The 22,221-nt window shown below is 38.9% G+C and overlaps 1 protein-coding gene across 3 annotated transcripts; it reads left to right on the top strand.

The window, feature by feature from the left end:
• The first annotated feature begins 2,079 nt into the window (after positions 1-2,079).
• Positions 2,080-21,826, top strand: LOC146576130 (nuclear GTPase SLIP-GC-like). Of its 3 annotated transcripts, none has more exons than XM_085271188.1 (21): positions 2,085-2,367; positions 7,367-7,917; positions 8,468-8,662; positions 10,701-10,725; positions 10,882-10,965; positions 11,961-12,048; positions 12,327-12,540; positions 12,637-12,852; positions 14,105-14,305; positions 14,383-14,555; positions 15,169-15,223; positions 15,312-15,399; positions 15,489-15,610; positions 17,394-17,570; positions 17,661-17,815; positions 17,934-18,051; positions 18,182-18,290; positions 19,600-19,730; positions 19,912-19,993; positions 20,081-20,150; positions 20,628-21,826. In XM_085271188.1, the coding sequence occupies exons 2-21, from the start codon at positions 7,414-7,416 to the stop codon at positions 20,635-20,637; spliced, it is 2,817 nt and encodes a 938-aa protein (XP_085127314.1). In that variant the 5' UTR covers positions 2,085-2,367; positions 7,367-7,413; the 3' UTR covers positions 20,638-21,826. The 3 variants fall into 3 exon arrangements, 2 of the variants coding, with proteins under 2 accessions (XP_085127314.1, XP_085127315.1); XM_085271189.1 differs by having other exon boundaries at positions 2,088-2,367; positions 20,081-20,163; positions 20,628-21,825; XR_014892218.1 differs by lacking the exons at positions 20,081-20,150; positions 20,628-21,826 and having other exon boundaries at positions 2,080-2,367; positions 18,182-18,301.
• Positions 21,827-22,221: the final 395 nt, after the last annotated feature.

The raw sequence follows: 22,221 nt of genomic DNA, 5'->3' as shown, positions 1-22,221 counted from the left end.
GTATTCAGTATGAGAAGCTTCTAAATACACATCTGAAGAAGTCATGTTTGACTCAAAAGCAATATTTTGATCTATGATAAATGATTACAGTTTTAAATTAGGTACACATCCTGAAGTCGCCGGAGAAAACCATGATGGAATCCACTGAACATTCAAGGCTGAGGAGTGCTTACTCCCAGGTAAACAGAATAGTTTCCTGTGATTACAGTAGTTCCAGTTGTTTAATTATGCTTCCTTACTTTTCTCTTTCTCTTTAGAACTCCTTAAATCGTATGTTCCTGCCAGAGCATTAAGATCATCTACTCAGTTACTCTTGGTGCAGCCTAGATCTCGGCTGAAGTCTAGAGGTGACCGGGCGTTTGCCCTGGCTGCACCAGAGTTGTGGAATAACCTTCCGATTGTGATCCGGGCGTCTGATTCCATCCAATCTTTTAAATCACGGTTAAAAACCTATTTGTTTAATCTCGCCTTTCCTGCTTGTTAATGCTCGCACCTGACTTTTAGACTTACTCTATTTTTTCTTATACATATTTTTTTATGGCTTGTGCTTTTATTATGTTTTTATTTTGATATGCATTTTATATTACCCCTGTGTATTAGTGGCATTGACCTGTGAGTATATTTGATACTTTGCTAAAGCCTTATAATACTCGTGTTACTTCTCTGTCTCTTATGTTAAGCCCTTTGGTATACCGCTGGTTTTTAAATGTGCTCTATAAATAAAGTTTGTTGTTGTTGTTATCATCATGCTTTGTTCCTATCATTGCTTTGTATTTTTTAGATTTTACATGCGTTACTGGGGTTATAAAAGCAAAGACATGTAACAAATTGTAAGGAAGAATTTATGATCGATAAACAGGAAGAAAAAGTGCTGACTGCTAGTAACCAATGTGGTGGCAGATTTCTTTTCTCATATATTAATCACATATTTAATCATAGTACATCAGTTATAGTAATATCACTTTCTCACTTTACTATAGTAAGAGCACTCCTGTCACTAGTTTACATGCATGTGGAAAGTTAACACAGTGAGGCCGTTGTAATGGGAGACGTTAAACAGATAGTGAGACTCCTTCTGCTTATCAGGGATGTAAATCTTTAGGTGATGGGCAAGCAGAAAACAAGGTCATAATTCTCTCTGTGAGGGAGAAGGTATAGCCCCCCGTGAGAGGGGGGGCTATACCAACGTGTACGAGTTTGTGGAATGTTCTTTGTCTGTGTGTCTGTATATAAGATGTAAGGGTGGTGGCCACAATTCAGAGATGGTCCTGGTGTTTCACTGGGATGCTCTCTCCACATTGCAATGTGTTTATTAAACCCACTTCAAATCAAGCTCACTGGGTGTGATGCAGGTTATTGTTAAATTTTGCACGACACCAACTAGTGGAAAGAGGGTGGGATTAAAAAAGCTTATGCTTATGCTATACTTTTTTTTCTTTTTTTTTAATAATCATTATTGTTTGGTTTTCCTTTTGTTTTGGAAAACTAAAATAAACCGACAATACAACACATTACAAATACCAGGAATGTCGAGCAGTTTCATTCATATGGACTTCGTTATCTTCTTATTATTTCCATCTGTCTCTCTCACTCTTATGAAACACCGGATCCGTTAGTGCTCTGGCGCTCAGCCTGGCGCACTGGACCGAACCAAATCATGAAATAAGGAGGGGGGGCAGTGTTAGACGCTGACTCGATTTCATTATTTGCTGCCAGAACAAAACGAAATTGACTCCTGTAACGCCCCCAACACGTACCTTATGAAACAAACATGCCTTTATTCTAATAGGTTAATAATATTTTTTAAAACTAAAAGTAATTGACGGTTTACTATTTTTCTAGCGCTCATGTTATCACTTTTCTCATCCTTATGACGCCTCTGTTTGTTAGTACGGAATGAAGCTTAGAAAACGGGACATAATTGTGCGATTTTATCACTATTTTTGCTATATACGTATATAAGACAGTGTTCTTATTTCTTGTCTTTTGTTTTTAATCTGTAATAATCTGTAAACTTGAATCCATTCGATTTGTTTGTCACCAAACAAAACCGCTTTCTACATGCATCAACACCACTTCTTCATCTCCCCCACCCCCTTTTTTGTTTTCTCAGCTCTGCTTTTCCCTGCACACCCACTTTACTCTGTCTAGGTTTAGCGTTGTGTTATATGTAGAGATCCGCTTTCACTTGCCTTTTGCCAAACAGTCAACTACACCTTTTGCAAAACCGAGTCTCAGTTTTGTTTTTGGACTTTTACTTTTTGCTAGATTTTTCTTTTCACCCTGTTCCAGTGTGTGCCTCCCTGAATTTTTTTATTTACTTCTCTTATTGTCAACTGTCTTTTTCTGCACTGCTTTAAACCAAAGGTAAGTAGTTTAAACTTTTAATCTGAATTGAATAAAAGTTTATCTGAATATAGAATCAGAGTCACTGCATTTAAGGAGCAGTTGATTACAAAGGCCTCATTTTCAAGCAGTACTTTTAAAATTAAATATTACAGTTTATCTTTTAGTTTTAGTTTCTTGCATATGGATAATTTTGTGTGAAAAAATTGGGCCTAAGTAAGTGGCTGGAGAGATCTGAAGGTGAAGTATTGAAATGTGTCCCTGATGGGTACAGATATTGATACTGATGTGATATGTTAACTGTGAAACATAAAATCTTTTACTAAAAGTGCTGCAACATTGTTCTGCAGTCCAATGTAAACATTTTGTACATTCTCCAGAGCTGTGGGATGCGCCAGGAAGTTGGGGGTGGGGAGGTTTAGGGTGTAAGAGATAAAATGTACATTGCATTCCTCTTGTCATGATCTAATGCGCTCTATAAAGTCTGTGAACTAGCAAACCCAGCTGCACACAGAGCACAAGAATAAACAGTATAAACTGAAACTGATTGGTCTGCACAGCCAAGAAAATCATATCAGATGTTCTGTGGCTAAAATAACTTTTTCATCCACAAAATGGGTGGAGGTCTTAGAACGGAGAACTTAAGACCGTTAGAACTTTTCTATCAAACTCAGCTTAAGCCTGAGAAAAAGTACTCTCCTCTCCTTCCCTTAAAGTGCAAAAGTCTTTAAGTATTTTGTCAGAAATTTTTTTCATTCTGTTTCCAGTGACATTATGTTCAGTTGAGGTGTTGCTGCCATTTTGTGAGGGAACGTGCTCAGATATATATATATATATATATATATACATATATATATATATATATATATGTATATATATATATATATATATATATATATATATATATATAGTTAGCGCTTTATTATTTTGGTTTATTATTTATCTTTTCCTTCCACTCTGTGACATTGAGAAGTACAGAATGTGAAATATTTATGTTGACTTTCATTGCAATAAACGACTGTTTTCAGAGGTATAACATTTAAAAGACGTAACGCCGGTACATGTATTCCGTTACTCCCCAACACTGGTAATAAAGAAAACCAGAAATAATTTGGTGAATGCATTTAGGTTTTGGGAAGTTTTGCATTAGAGAGATTTGTGTATGAAAACCTGTAAATGGAAAGATGGCAGGATTTAATCTTTAGTTCAGTTTCATTTCCTTTTTATCAGAAACTGAAAGTGAGTCTTATTGTCGTACTCTTTCATTAAGAACTTGACACTTTTTGCCTCCAGCAGGCTTCCTGACCTTGCTTTACGTGTGACTTTCCATAGCAGTTATTTTTCTGTTATCTGGACAAGGCTATTTTATTACATATTTTATGTGTTTAATCGTCACAGAATTAAATATAAGCATCTTTTGACTATGCCTATCTATCTAAACAGCTCTGGAAGAAGGATAGTCATGCATCAACACCACTTCTTCATCTCCCCCACCCCCTTTTTTGTTTTCTGAGTTCTGCTTTTCCCTGCACACCCACTTTACTCTGTCTAGGTTTAGCGTTGTGTTATATGCAGAGATCCACTTTCACTTGCCTTTTGCCAAACAGTCAACTACACCTTTTTGCAAAACCGAGTCTCAGTTTTGTTTTTGGTCTTTTGCTTTTAGCTAGATTTTTCTTTTCACCCTGTTCCAGTGTGTGCCTCCCTGCATTTTTTTTTAATTTACTTCTCTTATTGTCAGAAGAAGGATAGTCAGATCCTCTTGTTCTGCTTTGTCAACAATGTGTGTTTCTGATGAAATAGTACATGAGAATAATCTGAATAAGTTGAAACAGCACCTCAAACTCATTGTTGCTGTTGTAAGTGATGTAACTTTTTCTTCTTTGTTATTTTTATTTAATTTATTATTATTCATTTTTGCAAAGTTTTTTTGTTTTTCTTTCTTTTTCTACTTGACCCCTTTAACTCATTTGAACTTTGACATACAGACAACAATGAACCAAGACAGTTTCTACATTTGACAAACATCCAGCCACTCTCGTCAGCCCTTCCTGCTTTTCTCATTCCCTGATCGGCAGACCAGGTTTTACTTTGTTTCTGACCATAGCTGGACTGGCCATTGGGCATACCGGGCATTTGCCCAGTAGGCGGTGATTTTTCGTTTTTTGATGGGCAGATGTTTTTTTGTTTGTTTGTTTTGTTTTGTTCTGTAACGGTATAAACAATGAAAGTTCATGGATTGGCCAAAGTGTCATGATAAACTCTGGGCTGGACCAATTACAGCCGAGGAGGTTGGATGCACCCTCCCCCTTGCTTGGGCAATGGCTCCGAAAGCAGTCTTATTGCAGACAAATATAAGAAAATGGTACTGAGGTGAAAAGGAACACGATTTGTCCCGTACTTCAGCTAGAATAAAAAAAAGACAGAAAGCTGGAGTTATTCTGCGTCTTTATGCTGCACAGCTGCCTCTTCTTCTCTCCTTCTCTCTCTCCCTCTCCTGTTTGGCACTTCAGTCATGAAACTGATCAATGATCAGCTGATCGTCTTTTCTGTCCCGTCTCTCTCGCTTGCCCACTGTCAGGGTTCCTGGGTCGGTGACCCAGTATTTTCAGTTCACGTTCACTGTTTATCTACTGCCTGTTCCACTTCCTGTTTTATTGTGTTAGCCTTGGTCTGTGTGTATTATGTTCGGTCCTCTTCCCATTATCATTAGTTCATTATGTTCAGCTGTGTACTCACCGGTCTCTCATTATCATCATTATCACCAGTCTGTGTATTTAAGCCCTCTGTTCTACCCATTCAGTGTCGGGTCATTGATGATGTTCATGTGATGTTCTGTTGTCGTTTCCGCCTGCGTTCAGCCAGCCAGCCAGCCAGCCAGCCAGCCAGCCATTCACCCTTCCAGTCAGTTGTCCAGTCAGTTGTCCAGCCAGCCAGCCATTTTCTCCCTTTGTTCTGTTCATCCACTCCTCATAATAAATCTGCACCTACCTGCGAGTCCTGCGCTTGGGTTCCTTCTTCCTCGCCTCACAACGCCTGACACCCACTTTGCGCCAGAAAGAGGAAACCAGCGGATGTCGAGCTAAACAATAGCAGCACGTTTAAGCTTGGTCAGCTGTTGTTAGAATTGATTCAATATTACTTTCTAGTATCAGCTGATGTTTGCTGCAAACACAGCTGTAAAAGCTGCTGGTCATGATATCAGTTTGGATATGTGGTGAGAGGGAAACATGAAGATGAAACCAGGAAATGTCTTTACTGAATCATCAGAGCTGAACAGGTGATGGAGAAACAGGTTTACCTTTTAGGTGACATGAATGAGTTGAAGGGAAGTTATGAACTGTTTCTGAGAGACAAATAACACCAGGATGCTTTGTAGTTGACAGCTAGTAACTGTGCAGGGGCGGATCTAGCTAAGTTTTGCCGGGGGGCCAGGTAGGGCATTAACCGGGAAATTCTCATTTAAAATGTCTGGTTTTTAATAAATAATTATCTGAATAATTTCATTCAAAGGCTTTATGGTTTTTCCTATATAACCTGGTGGGCCGGTCTCTAGTCAAAATGCCCGGGCTGATTTTTTGTCCCAGTCCATGCCTGGCTGGACCCAGAGTGAAATTAATTTGTTATTTCTTATCTTTCATCTGAAAAGTGTCACTTACGTTAATACATACAGGTGAGTTTGTTTTAGAACTTTTATGGTGCGCTAATTCAGAATCAGAATCAGAATCAGAAAGGGTTTATTGCCAAATGTTGAGCAGGTTTACAACATAAGGAAATTGCTGCGGTGCTTCAGTGCAAACATACTGTCATAAAAATATAAAATAAGAATAAGAATTAAAAATGCTAAATAGATAGATATATACATGATATATACATGACTGCAGGTGGTGATCAGTGCTAAACATGGAATGATGCAGTGAACACAGCGTAGGGTCGTGTGTTAGTGGTGGGAACAGTCATACGGTTATTGTTCATGTGTCCGACAGCAGAGGGGAAGAAACTGTTCTTATGGCGAGAGGTTCTGGTGCGAATGGACCGGAGCCTCCTGCCTGAGGGGAGCAGGTCAAACAGACTGTGTCCAGGGTGAGAAGGGTCAGCTGAGATCCGAGCTGCACGCCCCAGTGTCCTGGAGGTGTACAGGTCCTGCAGAGATGGGAGTCTGCAGCCAATCACCTTCTCAGCAGAGCGCACAACACGCTGCAGTCTCTGTTTGTCCCTGATAGTGGCTCCAGCGTACCACACGGTGATGGAGGAGGTGAGGATGGACTCGATGATTGCAGTGTAGAATTGCATCATCGTCCGTGTTGGCAGGTTGAATTTCTTCAGCTGCCTCAGGAAGTACATCCTCTGCTGGGCTTTCTTGATGACGGAAGTGATGGTGGGCTCCCACTTCAGGTCCTGGGTGATGGTGGTACCCAGGAAGCGGAATGAGTCCACAGAGGTGATGGGGGTGTCAGACAGGATGATGGGGGGGAGTGGAGCTGTGTGCCTCCTGAAGTCCACAATAATCTCCACTGTCTTCTGGGCATTCAGCACCAGGTTGTTGTGGCTGCACCAGGACACCAGACGTTCAACCTCCCTCCTGTAGGCAGACTCATCCCCGTCCGAGATGAGTCCAATAACGGTGGTGTCATCTGCGAACTTGATTAGCTTGACAGACTGGTGGGTGGAGGTGCAGCAGTTGGTGTACAGGGAGAAGAGCAGAGGAGAAAGAACACAGCCCTGAGGGGAGCCGGTGCTGATGGTCCGGGAGTCCGAGACATTCTTTCCCAGCCTCACATGCTGCTTCCTGTCCGTCAGGAAGTTTAATTACATTAAATTTCAACATATCATTTTGTGGCAGGTTGTGGTTTAGCATCAGGTGAGGGGTAGAGCGAGTTCAGGTGACAGCGGCAGGGGAGGCTGAGAGAAAGAGCTGATGCCTGCCACGGTGTGAAACGAGTGGCTTCGAGTTGTGAACTAAATAAAAACTATTAGTGAAACGTGACGCAGAACTGTCTCCTTGTGTGTGTCATAACAGAGATCAGTAACAGAGTGATACAGTGGTGCCCAGCTTGCCGCTACGACATGTCAAACCCACAGAATCTACAGCAAGTTCGCGCACTGGCTCAAATGTTGGCCGACATGGCGGACTTGCAGCAGCAGCAGGCAGTACTACAGCAGCAGCAGGCAGTACTGCAGCAGCAGCAGGCAGTACTGCACCAGCGGCAGACGCAGGTGCTACAAAACTTTTTGGCTCAGTCTGGGGCCGCTGCGAATCCGCTCCACCTGGAACTCTCTCCAGAAGTCCATCGTCGCCGCTTCCGTGGTTGCCGCATGGGACCACAAGAAGGGCCTTCGGCTTTTGCCCAGCAGCTGCGGTATGACGCGGGGAGGTGGCTGCATCCTGGCAGTGGGGAGGCGCAGCTGCTGGAGGCTGTCGTTCTGGAGCAGTTTGTGGAGGGGCTCCCAAGGGAAATGGCGGACTGGGTCAAGTGTGGCAAGCCACCCAATCTGCAGGCGGCAGTGAGGCTGGCTGAAGAACACCTGGCGGCGCGGACGGAAAACCCCAGAAGATCGCAGCCAGGGGAGGTGAGCATCTGCAAAAGAGTGATTTTTGATGTTTTGGTTTTTTAAGTCTAATATCTTTACTTATGTTAGTAAATACACTTTAGTCAACAGGGTTTATGAAGGGGTTGTATATAAAATAAAGAAATGATCTGTCTTCCAAGTATCTTTATGACTTTATGCGTATTTGTACCCATATTGTCATCAATCCAGTTCTTTTTGATTATAGAACTGTGATGTTATATTTGTTATTTCTGATGCCCTCTTGGCTAGCTCTCTCTTGAAAAAAACATTGTTATTGTCAATTACGTTTTACCCTGATTTGAAGTTACTTGATATTCATCATGAGCAATATTTTTGACAGATTTTAAGTCAACAAGTAATTTATAACAGCTTAAATTCCTGCAGTAAACTTTTTGACAAATGCTGGAAACCCCTTTTTGGCAGATGATCACTTTTTGGTACCCTACTGGCCCCAAGGAGCAAACTTTCCGTGCCTGTGCCAGCGACACTGACCATCGAGGACCACTGGCTACGCTCCAACAACCATTTCCTCTTTGCTTTCTATCCCCAGGTCCTGGCAGCGACAGGCGCTGTACCTGGCTCATTGGTGGCTGCACAGACACAGGGACAGGTGCGTGAGCAGTGTGGGGACCTGGGACATTTTCAACAGGAATGCCAGGAGGACGCCATGGAGGTGCAGCAGGTGTACAGTGTTACCGGGATGTCTACACCCAACTTTGGTCGAGGAGGGATGTACAGCGTTCTGGTAAGGTGCCAAGGGATTGTACGACAGGGAATTGGGGTTGCACGCAGACTACTCATTGTTGGAGGAGTTGGTGAAGGTTAGATGTGTGTATTAGTGGTGGGCAGGCACGTGCGAGGGGGGGGGCTTGAGCACCTGCCCCTTTCCTGATGGGTGCCCCAAGTGCCCTTTTCTTGAGTATAATTTTTATTTATTTTTTATTTTTATTACTATTTTTTGTTTATTTTTGTGTGCGTGTGGAGTCCTGTCTGTTCCCCTCAACAATAATATTTAACTATTAATCATAGTTTTGCTAAGTAAAAGGATGTGGTTTCCATCAGTCACATGACTACCATTAACCAATGATTGCCCTTGATGGCAGAGCGCGCTGGTTACGAACCAGGAACGAACTCGCAAAGAGCACGCGCATTTTTTGCCGTCTGAGCGGTGCAGAGCTGTAGGAGACTGATGCAACAAAAGCCAGTAAGTAGGTGTACAGCGTATTCTTTAGTCAACACAGCCCGTTCCTCCTGCACTATCAGGAGCAGGATCAGCAGAAACTCCTCAACAGCAACATTGTACCCCATCAGGTAAAACAGTGATATAGTATGATGCGATTCCGTATTAGATTCTTAAAGAATGTGTGTTGTTGTTCAGCCTGGCTCTATGTGCCTGTTTTTAACTTTGAGCACCCGCCCCTTTAAACATCTCTGCATGGCCCTGGTGGTGGGCAGATCAAACCAAAACATAGATGCCAAAGTTTGTTTTGATATTGATAAATAGGAGCATAATGAGACTGATATTAGTTTCTGTCTTGATACATACTCAATCATCCAGGTAAGTAAATCCCAAATTTTCCCAACTATATAAAGTGCAAATGTTTATAAGGTTGGGGAAACCTGCAGTTAGCTGAGACTGAAGAAGTCACTTGGATGAGCGATGAAACGTTTCTCCCACTGAAAACAGTCCAGATGAACAGAATTAACTTTTTGGGATACTGGTTTCTGTTTCTTTGTTACTCCTAGAATCATCAAAGAGGCAACCTGGCCGTCTATCTAAGTGCTGCTGCTTTCAAGTGTCACAATAACATTTATTGTGATTGAAACAAATATCCCGAATATATCATAACCCCTTTGTGTTAACTGTAAAAGGGATACTGTGCAGTTACTATATTTAAACTACAAGTAGATGTGATACAGACTTCTCATTATATGTTTTCTGTCCTTGGGTTTAATTAATAATCCAAAGAAAAGAAAATCCCCCAAACACTTACAGGTCATGAAAATTCATTCTGATTTAGCAGTTTGATCCACCATCCACCATAATTATTAAAAAGCATCAGTATCTGTATCAGAATCGTTGATACTGGGCCTTTATTTACTTAGTATAAAAGGAATACCAAATCCAGCAGTATCTCACACCACTAATGTGCATGGGGGAAATTCATGAAAGTCCTATTGTGTCACCCTGCAAAAACCACACCCTGCTACATAGTGATAGCAACAGCTGATTTGGATCACGTAAGGGTTATTGGAAATCAGATAATGAAGCAGCATGCCTTCATTCTTCATAAATATACACTAAGGTGACCTGAGTCAAAGCAAAGCCCCAGTCACACAAGCCTGACCACCCTGCGACTTAAAGTTCTTACAACCTCCACCAACCACTAAACAATTGATGTAGTTGCCTGATGTTGGAATACACATTTTACCCTAACAGCTGGTGGTTGCCAGGGATGGGGTGGTCACCAACTGGTCTCTAGGTCTGTGTCACTGGTGCTGAATTAGGCAGAAACATTGACTCATGGGATCATGTTTACTGAGAGGCAAGAATGCAAAAGTTTTCCTTTTTTTTTTAATCACTGTGCTAGTTGAGAATATATGTACATATAAGTGTGTACATTTTAAAAAGTGCATGTGAATGTTTTTGACAGTTTGTTAAAGAACACATTGTTTCTGTACAGGAGCAATGATTTCTTCTATAAATTCAATTATGCATACATGTACAATTTATAATAATTTAATTTCAAATGTGAAAGTTGAATATTTATATGCTTCCACAGGATTTGCCATCCATAAGTGAAAAAGGTGAGAAAAATGTATCTCACTCTCATTTTAATACATCTAATTTATTTATTTATTTTCACAGTATTATTTTTGCAACATCTAAAATACACCATAATCAGAAGTTTCAATATTCAGATTTTCTTTTTAAATTGTATTATTTTGTTTAAATCCAAAAAGGAAAAAGAAAGTCAGAACTTGAGTTCGGTGAATGGCAACCATCTCCTAAACGACAAGACAACTGTGCAGCAGGATCACAGTCAGGTACACACATATATGAAATCCTCACACTTATTCCTGCTTTGTGTCACCATTTTTAACTGAGTAGTCAAAATCAGTCAAATCCACAGTAATCTGTCATCCAAGGTCAAGGAAAAAACAATATTTCAGAATCTCCTCTTGTTGGGTTCAGTTAGGATCGTAAGGAGACTGGCAGTGGTAACTCAACTTAAAGAGGGAAAAACCTTCCACTCAGAATGAGACACTGACAACAACTTAAGGAAAAAAGTGATTTGAGTGTATTCAACATTTAAATGGTCCAAAACATAGACATGAACAAACCTTTATCTTCAACAATGTACAACATATCACTTCAAGTGTCCATAAATGTGTCAGGCATGCTGTCCATTTCAGTTCAGTGCACTTTGTGTTCAGTATGTGGTAAGTGTTCAAGTTATTTGAATTGTCTTTAGTCACTGTTTTGCTTTTTGGTGCATCAGGTTTTGTGTTAAGTGGAATCAGATCTGACCCAAAAAGGAAAAAAGTAGCTCATTAAAAAACGTTAATCCTTAAAAAAAAATTACAAATCGTTGTATCCTACCACTCTCCAAGGAAACAGGTGGCCTTCAGATTAAGAACGTCCTTTCTAGGCACCTCTAGTGGCATCCAGTCCTTAGATGGCACCGCTCGGTCCTTGCAGCAGATTTCTACTACTTAAAAAAAACAGCCAGGATATTCTTCAAAGAAAACATTAATTCTGTAGCGCAACACGTTGCAGGACTGAATCTCCACACAGCTTTGCGCATCTAGCTCCATGCAGGCGGATGCAGGGAAAGAAAGTCACCACGCACAGCGCTATGGTGCATTCATGGGAAAATGGGAAAACTTAACAAAACAGTAACACTTAAAATTAGAATAAAAATAGAATACAATTGGCAATAAAATAACCATGGGTTACATTTGCATATCAGTGGACCATATTTGCATTACACTGGTTCCAGGTTCCTACTTATTAGGGTTTTTTTCTGTTTCTCTGACAGAAACAAAAATACTGTCTGATGTCAAAGACATAATGAGACGTGTCAGTGAAAGACTACATGGCCGTGACAAGCTCAGCGCTTTCCTAAAGTGAGTAATAAAGATTTTCTATTTTTGTTGGATGTTCTTCCAACCATTTCCCAGGAAGTTGGGACAGTCTGTAACATTTTGCTGGTATTTGGTATAATAAACATACTAAAGATTTAAACTCGGTCAGAGCTCAGCATGGAGCTGTGTAGTTTGTTCCAGTAGTAAGTTGAATTTTTTCAACACATTTTAAAAAACTATTTTTTTCTGATTTTACTGCATTTTCAGTTTGATATTTCTGAGAATGGGTCAGTTAATCCATATTTAAACCCGTTCAACAGGGATAAAATTGAAGATTTGGAGACAGAAAAGAGACACCTGGTTGGTGTCTTTGGTAGAACCGGGGCTGGAAAGAGCTCTTTAATCAATGCCATCATAAATAAGGAGGGCCTGTTGCCTTCTGGAAGTGTCAGTGCATGTACCTCAGTAATGATAAAGGTGGAGGCTACAAATGGATCAAAGTATGAGGCACACATCGAGTTCATTACAAAAGAGGTAGAATGAAATATGAATATGGTGATTTTTGAAGTAATGTGTTACAATGTAGATACAAAAACTGCTTTACTAAAATTAAGATATAATCTTTTTTAGGATTGGGAAAATGAGGTGAAGTCCCTAAAACTGGCTCTTGAAGAAGATGATGATGATGGTGGTAATGATGATTGTCTTGACCCTGATGGAAAGTTATCAGCGCTGTATGGAGAAGAGTGGAAAGAAAAATCAACTCGCAGCCTCATGGACAACAAATATTTCAGAGATATTCCAGAGTTTCTGAAGCCCAAGATAAAAACTTTGGAAAGTGACTCAGTAAGTGTGCAGTAATACAGACCAAAATAAAATCTGGTTCTTCTTCTAGAACAAAGGAATACTTGCAGTTTAAAGCATATATTAGACCAGGGGTCCCCAACCTTTTTTGCGCCACGGACCGGTTTATGCCCGACAATATTTTCATGGACCGGCCTTTAAGGTGTTGTGGATAAATACAACAAAATAAAACTAATACCGGTACCGAAAAAAAGAAGATTTATTCATAACACACGTGAAAAGACCCAGGAAAACCGAGTTAACGATAAAAACGATAACAAAATAACGCTGAAAACCGATAAAACCCTGAAAACCATACATTTCACACCTGAGCCTCAACTCTCGCGGCCCGGTACCGGTCCGAGGCCCGGGGGTTGGGGACCACTGTATTAGACCACAGTTTGGGTGAGATACATAGCAGTGTGTGGCTTATGAACATCACATAGTGATCACATAGTGAGCAGTCAATAGTTACCCAAGCAGCGTTAAGCTACCCTGATGCTGCACCTTTGCAGCAGGAAGATGTCCACGCTATGTAATGCCACCCTAATGGAGAGTGCAGACAGAGACAAAGCATTGGTGAAGCAGATGTTGCTGCAGTTTATTGCTGAGCAGATATATGTCGGCGATATGTCGATGTGCCTCATTTCCAAAATGTTTGACATCCATCAAACAAGAAACAAAAAACAAGTGAAATTGTGGTGGTTAAAATTTTATGGTTTACTATCCTGTTGCTGTCTGATTATCCTGTTACCATGGAGCTTGCAGTTTTCTTTGTGGAGGTGTTGAAGAGTTTCACATTTGTAAAGCTGATCTTCGATGCATCCATCAGAGAATGAATGTGTGTAAATGTTAGCTAGAAATAACATACCCAGAAAAAGTGCTTGGGGTAATGAGGCAAGTTTTATAAAGTGCTTCAAATGTTTACATGCAGTAGAAGAAATCACTATATAAGAACCAGGCCACTTACTGTGATCCACAGTAAAATATAAAAAAGGTTTCTTTTCTTTCTTTCTTTCTTTCTTTCTTTCTTTCTTTCTTTCTTTCTTTCTTTCTTTCTTTCTTTCTTTCTTTCTTTTTTAAATAAAAAAATCTAATTACTTTGGATTTATTTTCCTGGTTTTCATTTCAGATTTTTGAGATAGGATGTCTTATTTTAATTTCCCATCTTCTTTTTCATGCAATCATTAAAACCTTTGTTATGGGCACATACATTCAATTGGCTTATATTTATCTTGTTTGTTTGTTTTTGCAGGCTGAAGGGTTGTCTGAAAAATTTGTGAGATATACAAGAAGTGAGTCAAATGAGACAGAAGAAGTAAAGAGGTGGTACTGGCCACTTGTGAAGTGTGTGACTGTCAAAGTGCCAGACAATGATTTTCTTGATCATGTCACACTCGTGGACCTTCCTGGAAACGGTGACTTTAACAGAAGCAGAGATCAAATGTGGAAAGAGGTAATTCACAGAAGTCATGTTATCTTTCTTCAAAGCATTATTTATTTATAATTTACATGCATTCATTTCCTTTTCAGTTTATTGCCAGTTGTTCTACAGTTTGGATTGTGACTGAAATGACTCGAGCAGCATCAGAAAGCGAAGCCTGGGACATCCTGGAAGGTGCCAGCAGCCTGCTGGGAAATGGTGGCGAGTGTCAGCAAATTCATTTTATCTGCACCAAGTCAGATCATGAAAAACCAGATGATATGTAAGTCAAATATACAAAAAAATCAAATTACAAAGAAAGTTTGGCACAGATACACATGGTGACCATACACTTCACTTTTTTGTTGCTTTGTTGTTTAAAAGTCATTATTAAAAGTTATACATAATAATAAGTTTCTAAATAGATAAATGCTGTTGTAGAAATTTAATTAACAAAGTCCACAGACACATTCGGCTGTAATGAACATTCGTTATTATCATGCGCATGAGAGAGAGCACACACAGTCAGGCGCCATCATGCAGTCTCTGAAACAGAAGTGCAGCTCTCACCTTTATTTATTCCCCAAAAAAGTGAGGAAGTCCGAAAGTGATCATACAGCACATGACGCAGCTCGCTCTGAAACCTAACTGAACAATGCGTATCCTGTTTCGTGCTCTTGCCGTTATCACCACCTGCAAAAGGAGTTATTTTTTCAACTACTGAGGCTGAAATAAGTTCATCTAGTTTTAGACTGCTCAGTGGAAGTTTTCATTACGGTGCCACAACTAAGTATGCATACAAATGCTTGAACCTTAAATAAGAATAATTGAAATTTTCCATTACAATACTAACAATAAATTACTTTTACATCCAATTTTTATTTCCTTTCTAAAAGAAACAAAGTCAAGAAAGCAGTGATGAAGGAATTTAAAAAGCAGGAAACGATTACGGTAAATTTATAATCTGACAGCAAAATCTAAAACAATTATCTTCTTAAACGGTCCAAAAATAAAAACTGACTAACAAAAATGTTCTCAGAATCACTTCAGTGAGGATAGTTTCCAAGTCTTCACAGTGAGCTCCAAAGAGTTCCTCAAAGGGGAGAATGTAAATCCAGATGTCAATGGTAGGTGAAGTCACTACCAGTGATGGTATGTTTTTGTGTAACAGAAAATGTATTGCTCAGATTTATATTTCTTTTTCAATTTCTAACAGAAATACTGAAACTCAAGGAAATTTTGAAAAATCTAAATGACGCTCATTCAGAGACCTCAAACTATGTGTCTGGAGCTCATGGGATTCTGTCTTTGATTCAAGGAGCCAAAAGCAGAGAAGTGGTAAGATCAGGCAATAAAGCCTCATTCATAATCTTCTTAAAGGTCATAAAATAAAAATGTTCATAAAATGTTCACTAAAGTTTACTAACATATATTGTAAGACATGCTGACCTTCACTGAAAATGTGGGATACTGGACATCATAAATCTATATGTGGTAATTTATTATTAGTGATTGAAAGAGGAGAGATTATTTGGAAGAACTGAATATTATTTATTGAGATACAGAATTTGATTAAATAGTTATTTACCAATGAGACTCCAGTGAACCAATGAGAGCACAGAAATGATGGGAGTTAGGACAGGACCCCGAGAGTCTAGATTGTTGGGGTAGTGAAGATGGTAGTTTGGATGGGGCTCTGAGTAGGGGTGGGTTTTGATTATCGATTTATCGATTAAAATTGATTCTCGCTTGGATAACGTGATATCGATTCATTAAAATCCTGAATCGATTTTTTAATATTAATTTATTTTGCCCGAAATGCCAGAATCTCAGGTTAAACCTCACAAAATTTCAACAACCACCAAACAGCTAAAACAGTAAATGAGAGCAGGAACACGAATTCTGCACAAAGACGTAAACACAAAGCCCGGAGCCTCCGACGGATCAGAATCAGTGAGATGTCGCCTTTCTCACCCGACGGCCCGGACACAGTCGGGGCTGAAAGCCGACAGCTCGCTGATTCTGATCCGACGGCGGGTCCGCGCTTTGTGTTTACGCCCTTTTTGTCCTGATTCTGAAGCTGCAGCTTTTATCTCTCTCCAAACAATATTGACCGAACCAGCAGCAAAAGAAGCAGCAAACTACGCTTCATATAAACATCGTCATGAATTCCCTCTTATTGTTTTGCTGCCACCTCGATAAAATCACACTACATGCACAGCTCTCTCTCTCTCTCTCTCTCTCTCTCTCTCTCTCTCTCTACTTCAAGATCAGTTTCCCGTCTAAAAATCTTTTTTCTGCATTATTCGCTTGCTTGTTATGCACAAATCTACCGTTGTTTACAGCGCTGTCGGCCGCTGTTTTTTCCTTTTACTAACTTCTGAAAAGAAAGCCTCATTTCTGCTGTTGAATGCTGAACAAATTTAAACTTGTTAAAATTATGCAAAATTGCAAAATGCTCAGCTGTGTCTCTAATAAATCTCTGCTTTATGTCAGCAGCATCACGTAATGTTCATATGGTTATTAATGGTTTTGTTTCGTTTTTGATCTACTGCAGAATATTTTTATAAGATCTAGGGCCAGGAAAATCACCTTCATGTTTTTCTGTGTTTTATCCTCAACTACTTTGACACAAAGGCATCTGCTGTGACGCTCACACCTTTGATTATGTCTCACAAGTGTCAGATTTCTTTTTATAGATATAAAAATATAGAAATGTACTGATGCATGATCTGAATTATGTCTGAGGCAAAATTTCCCGATTCAAATTGAATCGACTGGAATTGAATCGAATTGTGGATCGAATCGATTCGGGACCTTGTGAATCGGAATCGAATCGATTCTAAAAATGAGTGACGATACCCAGCCCTAGCTCTGAGTGAAGAGTGAGGTGAAGATGGGGAGGAGGCGAGTTGCATGGATAAGTCTGTAAGGCAGAATGACAGAAGAGCATATAAAAGCACAGAGAATAGAGACTGATTGGCCTGCAGAAGGCAAAAAAAAAAATAATTGGACTAGAGTCTAGAGTAAACTTGGGTTTGTCAAGACCGCCTCAAAAGCGAGTAGAGAGCCATTATGTGATGTTTTACTGCTTTAAATAATGATCTTTCTTGTTTTTCAGGTTGAACAAAAAAACGAGGTGTGTGCAGTCCTTGAGGGAAACTTGAGCATCCAACTTAATGAAGTCAAAAAAGCAATTGAAGACATTACAAAAGCTTTTGAACAACACCTACGTGACGGAGTTGAAAAATCCCAAAATTTGTGTGAAAGAAAACTGAAGTCCTTCTTATACCCCAGTGTATGTGTTTTAATTACAACTGGAACAAAACCTCAGGATACTTTGTGACCATGTGTTTAAAAAAAATTAAAAAATTCTGTTTTGTTTCAGAAAAAAAACAACAAGGGTTTTCACGGGACACTAAAGTATGCAGTTAGGAATGATGGCATCCAGAAACCAAAAAAAGGGAAGCGAAAAGACCTCAACATGATATTAGCGTCTTATTTGACTGAAAGCATTGATGAAAAATTCAGAAAGACCTTCCCGTGAGAATAATCTAATTCTGAACAGCACCAATATGTACAACAATACATGTATCCAAATTGCACTATATCATAAACTTGCTAATACTGCTATTATAAACCACATCTTTGCCCCATTCAGAAACGACCTAAAATGTGGAAATTTCAATGGGGCCATTGATGCGTTTTCACTCAACACTGATTCACTGATTGAAAAGTACAAAAATGTCGAACTGCAACTGACATTTCTCCAGACCGAGGTAAAAGAACTTCCCTATCCATGAACCTGTTAGCTTAGCTATTATTAGAAAGTCATTCAAACACTGAACTTGTGTTATTTTACCTTAATGCTGTTTTAAATAATGTTAATCTGTATTACATGTTTCTAAGGAAAACAAAATGAAGACAAAGCTCAACAAAACCATCCTCACACAAAAGAAATTGATCTACAACAGTCTGACAGAGACAATCAGGAGTAACATGAAAGGATGCTACGAAGGTAAGAAAGAGGTGAATTACCTTATTTTTTGCATTATAAGGCACACTTAAAATCCTTTAGTTTCTCGAAAATCCGGTGCGCCTTATGTATGAATTCTGGTTGTGCTTACTGACCTCCAACCATTTCATGTGGTACACAGCATTCAAAAATCTGTCAAAAATGTTTTAGTACGACTTTGGTAAGCTACGAAGCCGCACCCCTTGATGGATTGTCGGAACATTACGACTACCATAGTCAGAATAATCCCAGTCGTAATCCGTTTAACATCCAGACATCCATGAAAGCAAAATTTATCAAATTTAACTGGGTTAGAAGCTAGCAGGAAGTTAGCTCACTAGTTTCCACCTAAATATGATATACCATGTTCTGACTGAGAGATTTCTCAAAAAATTAAAACGTACAGCTCTGCTATCACTTCAGACATAAATCAAGACAGAAAACTAAACAGCAGTGACTTTTGTAGGGTTACTGAATGTTGAGAAGTGTTAGGTGAGGGCTAGTTCTTTTAGGTTTAGCAGCTAACAAGATGGTGTATCGGTCAGGATACAGGAAGGAGGACAAGACACTTCCACTTTGCTGGATTGTCACCGCCGGCCGTTTTATTGCCAACAGATGCTCAGTGTTGCCAGCAGTCTGTAGTAACAAATAAATTGCCATGAGACCGAATATATTACAGCAGCAGCTAAACTAATATAAACTCAAAAATATCCAATGAAATAAACCAACACATCCACATCTAATGGAAGACAACACACTGCTCACTAGACCATTTTACACTTTTATTACTTCCAGAAGGGAGATGCGTCCTACATGACACTGCAGTGAATCTCCAAATGGCAGTGTGTGCTTAACAGTTTTATTACAGTCTGTCTCACTCTAGTCTAAACCACAGTATTCTAGTACATTTCCACTGAGAGATGATTCCCTGTTATCTACTTCTACAGACAAGTGTGGGCGAGAGTCTCCAACATTCTACCACTAAAGGACACGTAGTCTAATGCCTTTATTATCAGGGCCGTGTCCACTTAATACTACACTATACAGTTATATGACATTTTGGTTAATATAAAGCATAGCATTGAGGCGCTTCAGGTAATTTTCATTTTCACATTTCACATACGGAAGTGGAGGAACCAAGAAGAATGAGTTGAGTAAAGTTTGACTTATCTTACTGTTTTGTTTCGCTTAATGCGCCTTGTAATCTGGTGCGCCTTATGTATGAAAACAGACCCGTTCATCTACAGTGGTTCAAAAAATTCGGTAAGGTATTTGTATTCAACTGTGCATGAAAATGATTGTCTCCTTGTAGAAGCAGCAGCATTTGAAGGACGAGGCACCCAGAAGAACATAAGGGACACTATTGAGAGACATGTGGAGTCAAAGAAGTACATGTTTGAAGAGGCAAAAAATGCCATGTTGGAGCAGTTGAACGATTTGAAGGTTTGTTACAATTTAAAATCAACAAATTATATGAATGTGTTTACTTGATTTTGGTGAGATGTACAAAAATTCCCAAGCAGTCTTGAAACATATCAAACCAATAATTTATCTCTTGTCCAGTTATTCTTGGATTCAATAGTTGCCTATTTAAAAAGTAACAAATGTTTTGATGATAAATTAGGAAACTGTCCTGAGGACACTGGAGGAAACCATGGAGGATTCCATTGAACACTCACTCAAGACTGAGGCCTGCTCACTGCCAGGTAAACAGAATATATAAAGTATTAGGAATCCTCTCAATACAAACACTAACAATAAATATTTAATAAAAACAAATACTTTGTTTTTAGATGTTTTGGAACATCTTGAGATGGTGAAGAAACACTGTGATGAACTTAATGGCGATCAAGATGAAAAAAAGTAACCACACTGGGTAAATCTTAAAATGTCACAAATTGTTTAAAAGGCTGTGATCATGAACTATTTTTCTGATCATTTTGAACAATGTTTTTAGTGCTGTTAGCATTAATCATGTTAATACACGTCATCAAAGTTAACACGATAAACATTTTTAATGCACTCAACCCATCTGTAGTGCAGAATAGACAAATTTCGGACAAACTGCCTGAAATGCGTTGACAGAAACATTCAGAGGATTTTGAGTCAGAGTGTTCTCCAGATGAGTTAATTATTAATCGTGTTAGTCGTGATGACGGCGTTAGCGTGAACTTCTAACCCCTCACAGGGACTAATCTTCGTTAACTCGTTAACGGGGATTTGCCAGTTTTGACGTGTTAACATGGATCGGTTCACGTTAACGAGATTAACGGTGACAGCACTGGTTTTTATTTAAATTTAACTGATCCATCCAGCACCCATTTTTCATTTGCTCCACAGAAACAGCTGAGGCCTGATAACCCACAGGACATCCCTGAGGAAACACTGATTAGAGACACGAGGTCTTTACATATTATCACAGTAATATTTGTTTTGCTCTCTTTTAATGTTGTGTTTATGTGTACTTTTGACTTTTTAATGAATTTTATACAAAAAGCATCTTGAATATTATAGATATCAATTAAAACTGCTAATATTAAGGTGTTAATCACGAGGGTCTAAATCATGTTTTGATTTCTTTCTTTTTAAAAATTTGTTGTAGTTTTTAATCCCTTATAGCAGAGCGTGAAGACATGTAATGCATTCTCCATTCAAACCTGAGATTTATGATTTTAATTGTAAGAGTCTGAGATTACAGTTTCCAAAAGCATTTTGATTTTGTTGCTTGTTTTAAATATCATAATTTAATGTTTTAAGTTGACGTGTATACTGTTGGTTCATTGGGATGGGAACATTTATTTTAATGTAAGTGCTTATCAGTTAAACATTGAGCCTCATCCAGCACTGAAAAGGTACCAATTTTACATCACAGTTCTAATGACAAATACTTGTTTGTTGCAGTTATACAATATGTGTACATGACAAATAGTGAGAAATGGCTCTAAGTAAAGCTGCAGGAAATCATCAGCTACTTCTGTCATCTCCCTGCCATTTAGCTTTTTCTGGGTTTGGAATTATTGGTGAATATATTACAGTTTGAGTTTAGGTTCAGGTTGTTTCTTTGTTATTTTTTGTTACGTTAAATGTTTAAAATTTTAATTACTTCTGTGCATATTGTTAAATTCCTGTTTTGATTTTTGTCTTCAGTAATTCTCTCGTGTTTCTTCCACCCACCATACTTTATTTCTTCATGAAACAGTTCATTCACGTTTAGCATTTACTGTCATGTTTCCTGTAACCTTGGTAATGTCATTACAAAAAGGTACTAAGGTGCTTCCTTTATTACACTGGTGAAACAAAGATATTTACATCTCATAATTTTAAGTGACCATACAGTTGTTGAAGAAAAAGATGAACCAAACTGAGATTGTTGCATAGAGCATTTAAATGTTAATTAATCCAGCACACTGTGATGCAGCTAGCATATCATTTAGCTTTCTTGCTTCCTTATCTGTACTGATTCTAAAAGAATGCATGCATTTGATATTGTATACTGTTCAATAAATCTTACGTGCAAGCAAATATTTATTGTAATCATTAGATAGGAAATTTGTTTTTAACCCAGATCTTTTTACCCTAAAATCACCAAAAAAATTGATTGCATTGCGTGACAAACATACAGTGGTGTGAAAAAGTGTTTACTCCTTTCCTGATTTCCTATTTTCTTGTTTGTCATACTTCAGTGTTTCAGAACAGCAAACAAATTTAAAAATCAAACAAAAATAATACTAGTAAAGACAAAATGGAGTTTCTAAATGAAGGTCCCAAAAGGTTGATTCTGTTCATCTGGACGTAGCGTCAGAGGGAGAAACATCCTTATCCAAGTGACTTCTTCAGTCTCAGCTGACTGCAGGTTTCTCCAACCTTATAAACAGCACATTGCACAAGGACTGAAACTAGCCCACTGAATAAACAATGGACTGCGAGGTCAGTT

The sequence above is a fragment of the Mchenga conophoros genome, linkage group LG4 (assembly GCF_057382185.1).
Source record: "Mchenga conophoros isolate Kocher_MC1m ecotype Shallow Benthic linkage group LG4, M_conophoros_male_GT1.1, whole genome shotgun sequence".
In the NCBI taxonomy this organism is placed as follows: domain Eukaryota; kingdom Metazoa; phylum Chordata; class Actinopteri; order Cichliformes; family Cichlidae; genus Mchenga; species Mchenga conophoros.
Note: the sequence above shows the minus strand (reverse complement) of the source record. Positions and strands in the feature narration are given on the sequence as shown.